Below are 3319 nucleotides of genomic sequence, written 5' to 3'. Positions count from 1 at the left end.
GTTTCAGTGTAAAGTAATTATAAAAGAATCAGTTCTCCAATTATTGACTAATGTCACAGTCCTGGGTCGGTGACCCAGTGATTTGTGTATTGTTATTGTTATTTTATGATTTCTGTGTGGTTTGTGATTTCTGGTGTTAGTATGGGTTCAGTTCAGTGCCAGCAATAAAGCTGAGGTTCTTTGAATTTAAGCTTACGCCTCCACGAGCCTGCATATTGGGTCTGTTTCCTGCCCGCCTGCACGCAGACCATGACAACTAACTGATGAATCACTGCAGCTCCAATATATTGTTGCATTTGACAACCCACTACAGCAACTACAGAATAAAACCACTAACCAGACTGATGACAGATTTCAAACATGCTGAATATGAAGAGTAGTATCATTTAAACTCACATGATTATCAGCCATAAGAACAAATTCAGATTTATATTGATGTAAGGTATATAAATGTAAGTACAGTTTGAATCAGTGCAATATTATTTTCACACATCAATGGACCACTGAACTTCTCAGCTTCTAAAATGTAAAGCCTCATTTAGAAACTACACAAATACATATAATGGTCAGGGATCAACATGAACCTGTCTTCTCTATTTGACTTTAATCAACTCTGCAGTGTCTCCATCAAAGGAATAAAGGCGAATTCCAGCATAGAGCGGCTGAGTGAATGTGGTCTGGACTCTGTGGAGGAGAGTCATGGTTTCAGAGACGCTGTAGAAAGACAGAATACCTGCTCTGTGATCCAGGTACACTCCTACTCTGGAGGACCGAGGACCTGAGAGGACAGTTTGGACTTTGTTGTGCCAAAATTTATAACTGTTTCTGTCACAACGTAATGCCCAAGATTTGTCATTCCACCCAAAACCACATTCATAAAACCTCCCTGCTCTTTTGATCTTCTTATATGCAGCGGCTACACGAATTCCTCTCCCTCTCCACTCCACCTCCCAGTAACAACGTCCAGTCAGACTCTCTCTACTCAGGACCTGCCGATAAAAAGTAAATCTGTCTGGATGATCAGAATAAGGCTGTTGTACTTTCATTACTGTTACTTTTCTGTTCTCCTCAGATAATAACAGATATTTATTTGTTGTGTTTGGATCCAGTGTGATTTCACGTGAATATTTTAAGAATTCAGCTCTGGTCTCTGACTGTCAGTGAGATGTTTGTCCATTCCTCTCTTGGTGAGGGGTAGTTGTGTAGAAACTGGTTGTGGTCCTCTTTGCTTAAGAGCTGCTCCAGCTCAACATGCATCAGCTGATCAGCAGAGCCATTGATGGCCTCCACCTCCTGTTGAAGCAGCTTCACATCTTTCTCTCGCTCCTGGATTCTCTGCTGGATGTTTAGTCGTCTCACCTCGAGCTCCTTCTGCTTCTCAGTCCTTTCTGCTGCAGCTGGGACTGTTTCATGGCCTTTATGTTCATCCATCAGGCAGAGATAACAGAAAATCTTCATCACCTCATCATGACGAGAGCAGATGTTGTCCTGGAGCTTCTTGGAGGGGGCCACCAGCTTGTGTTTCTTTAATGGAGCTGCATCATAGTGAGGTTGGAGGTGTTTCTCACAGTAAGAGGCTGGACAAGATAAACGGGACTTGATAGCTTTCAGCTTCTTCCCAGTGCAGACATCACAGGCCACATCTTCAGGTCCAGCATAGCAGTGATCAGCTGGAGCAGCTTGGAGTCCAGTCTTCTTCAGCTGCTCCACTAAAGCTGCTAACATGGTGTTTTTCTCCAGGACAGGCCTCGGTATGAAAGTCTTCCTGCACTGAGGGCAGCTGTGGATTCCCTTACTGTCCTCTTCATCCCAGAAACTTTTAATACAGTTCATGCAGTAGCTGTGTTCACAGTTTGTAGTCACTGGATCCTTCAGTAGATCCAAACAGATGGAACAAGAGAAGGCTTTCTGAATTCAGCTCATTTCCTCTGTGCGCCATTTCTCCTTTCTGTAGCAGCTGCAATGTTTGTACTTTGAACTGTAGTGATTAGACTATTGCCTGAACTGAAAGTGCCAATGGTGAATGTGTGTTGAGAGAAGGGAGTGGTTATCAGTCTTAGTCATACATTCGGTAGTTTGGCAGCATTCATATCTTTATTGACAGAGTTATGGACAAATTGAATTGTGTTTGCATGTTCAGTACTGCTTTGAAACAGTTCAGTTACAGAAAACAGGAAAACAAATCCTGATTGTAAGTTTCTGAATTTAGGAAGCAACACCTATTTGGAAATGTAATGTCACCCCTCTGATAGGGAAGTAACCTGAGGTAGAACGTGAGGTTGAGAAAACCTCTTCATGTAATTGGGCTGGACTAGAACTAGAACCAGTCTGCTGGAGAGGCAATGGACTCTGTTTCAGCCTAGAGTTGCCCTTGGTTAGAGGCAGTGGATATCCTAGTATCTCCTCAGCTTGCTGCCTGCACATTGGGGTTTTACTGGTGGACAAGAAGTTTTCTTCCCTGTGCCTTAAAGTGGGATAATGAGTCTTGTCTGTTTTTGCATTTACACACCAAAATGTGTAGTAAGTTCAGAGTACCCAGCCTTCCTGGAATCACTTGGTGGGATGATTTTTTCCGTCGTCCTTTGTGCCTGATTACCGTTGATCTTCTGTCAGTAATCACTTGAATCTTTCCGGTCAATAGCAGCTGGTATAGTGGCTTGGCAGTGCGTGAGAAGTTTGCAATGTAGGGGCGGGAGTATGACAGGAAACCTAGCATTTTCCTTAGGTCTCCCACAGTCTCAGGTTTGCGGTTTTTTAGTCCTTGCACTGGTGCCAATTCAGCAGGGTCCATGCAGCCATCTTTGGATAAAATCTTTCCCAGGAATTTCACCTTGTCCTTGAACACTTCACACTTTTTGGGGGTCAGCTTCACCCCGTGTGCTTGATAACGGTGCAGGACCTCCCTCAGATCATGCAGGTGGTCCTCAAATGACCTGCTGTGGACCAAATTGTCATCCAGATATGGCTGAGATATTTCATCCCTCAAGCCTGCAAGGCACTCTTCCGTAACTGCGCTGGAACTCCCGGTAATCAACGCAGAGACGCAAACTTCCATCCTTTTTGCGCACCCAGACGATGGGTGATGAGTAGGGGGATCGGGATTTCTGAATCCATCCTCTGTTCAACAGGTCCTCCAAATACTCCTTCACCTCCTTATGGAGTGGCTTGGGGACTGAGATGTATGTGCGGCTCACTGGGGTTGTGTCATTCAATCTGATCTTTAACTTCAGGGAGGGGATGCATCCCACATCGCTCTTATCTTTTGAAAATGCAACACACTCTTCATGTAGGACCTTTTTCACCTGCTCCTGCTGATCTG

At 44.3% G+C, this 3319-nt stretch overlaps 1 protein-coding gene across 1 annotated transcript; it reads right to left on the bottom strand.

The window, feature by feature from the left end:
* Nucleotides 1-238: 238 nt before the first annotated feature.
* LOC146390334 (tripartite motif-containing protein 16-like) lies at nt 239-3055 on the bottom strand. The gene is made up of 2 exons (XM_084921218.1): nt 2597-3055; nt 239-1154 (listed from the first exon to the last, which is right to left on the bottom strand). Exons 1-2 carry the CDS (start codon nt 3053-3055, stop codon nt 594-596), a joined length of 1020 nt encoding a protein of 339 aa, XP_084777344.1. The 3' UTR covers nt 239-593.
* Nucleotides 3056-3319: the final 264 nt, after the last annotated feature.

The sequence above is a fragment of the Perissodus microlepis genome, chromosome 3, assembly GCF_051167445.1.
Source record: "Perissodus microlepis isolate ML-2025 ecotype Zambia chromosome 3, ASM5116744v1, whole genome shotgun sequence".
Lineage (NCBI taxonomy): Eukaryota > Metazoa > Chordata > Actinopteri > Cichliformes > Cichlidae > Perissodus > Perissodus microlepis.
This window is presented reverse-complemented; position numbering and strand designations above follow the sequence as displayed.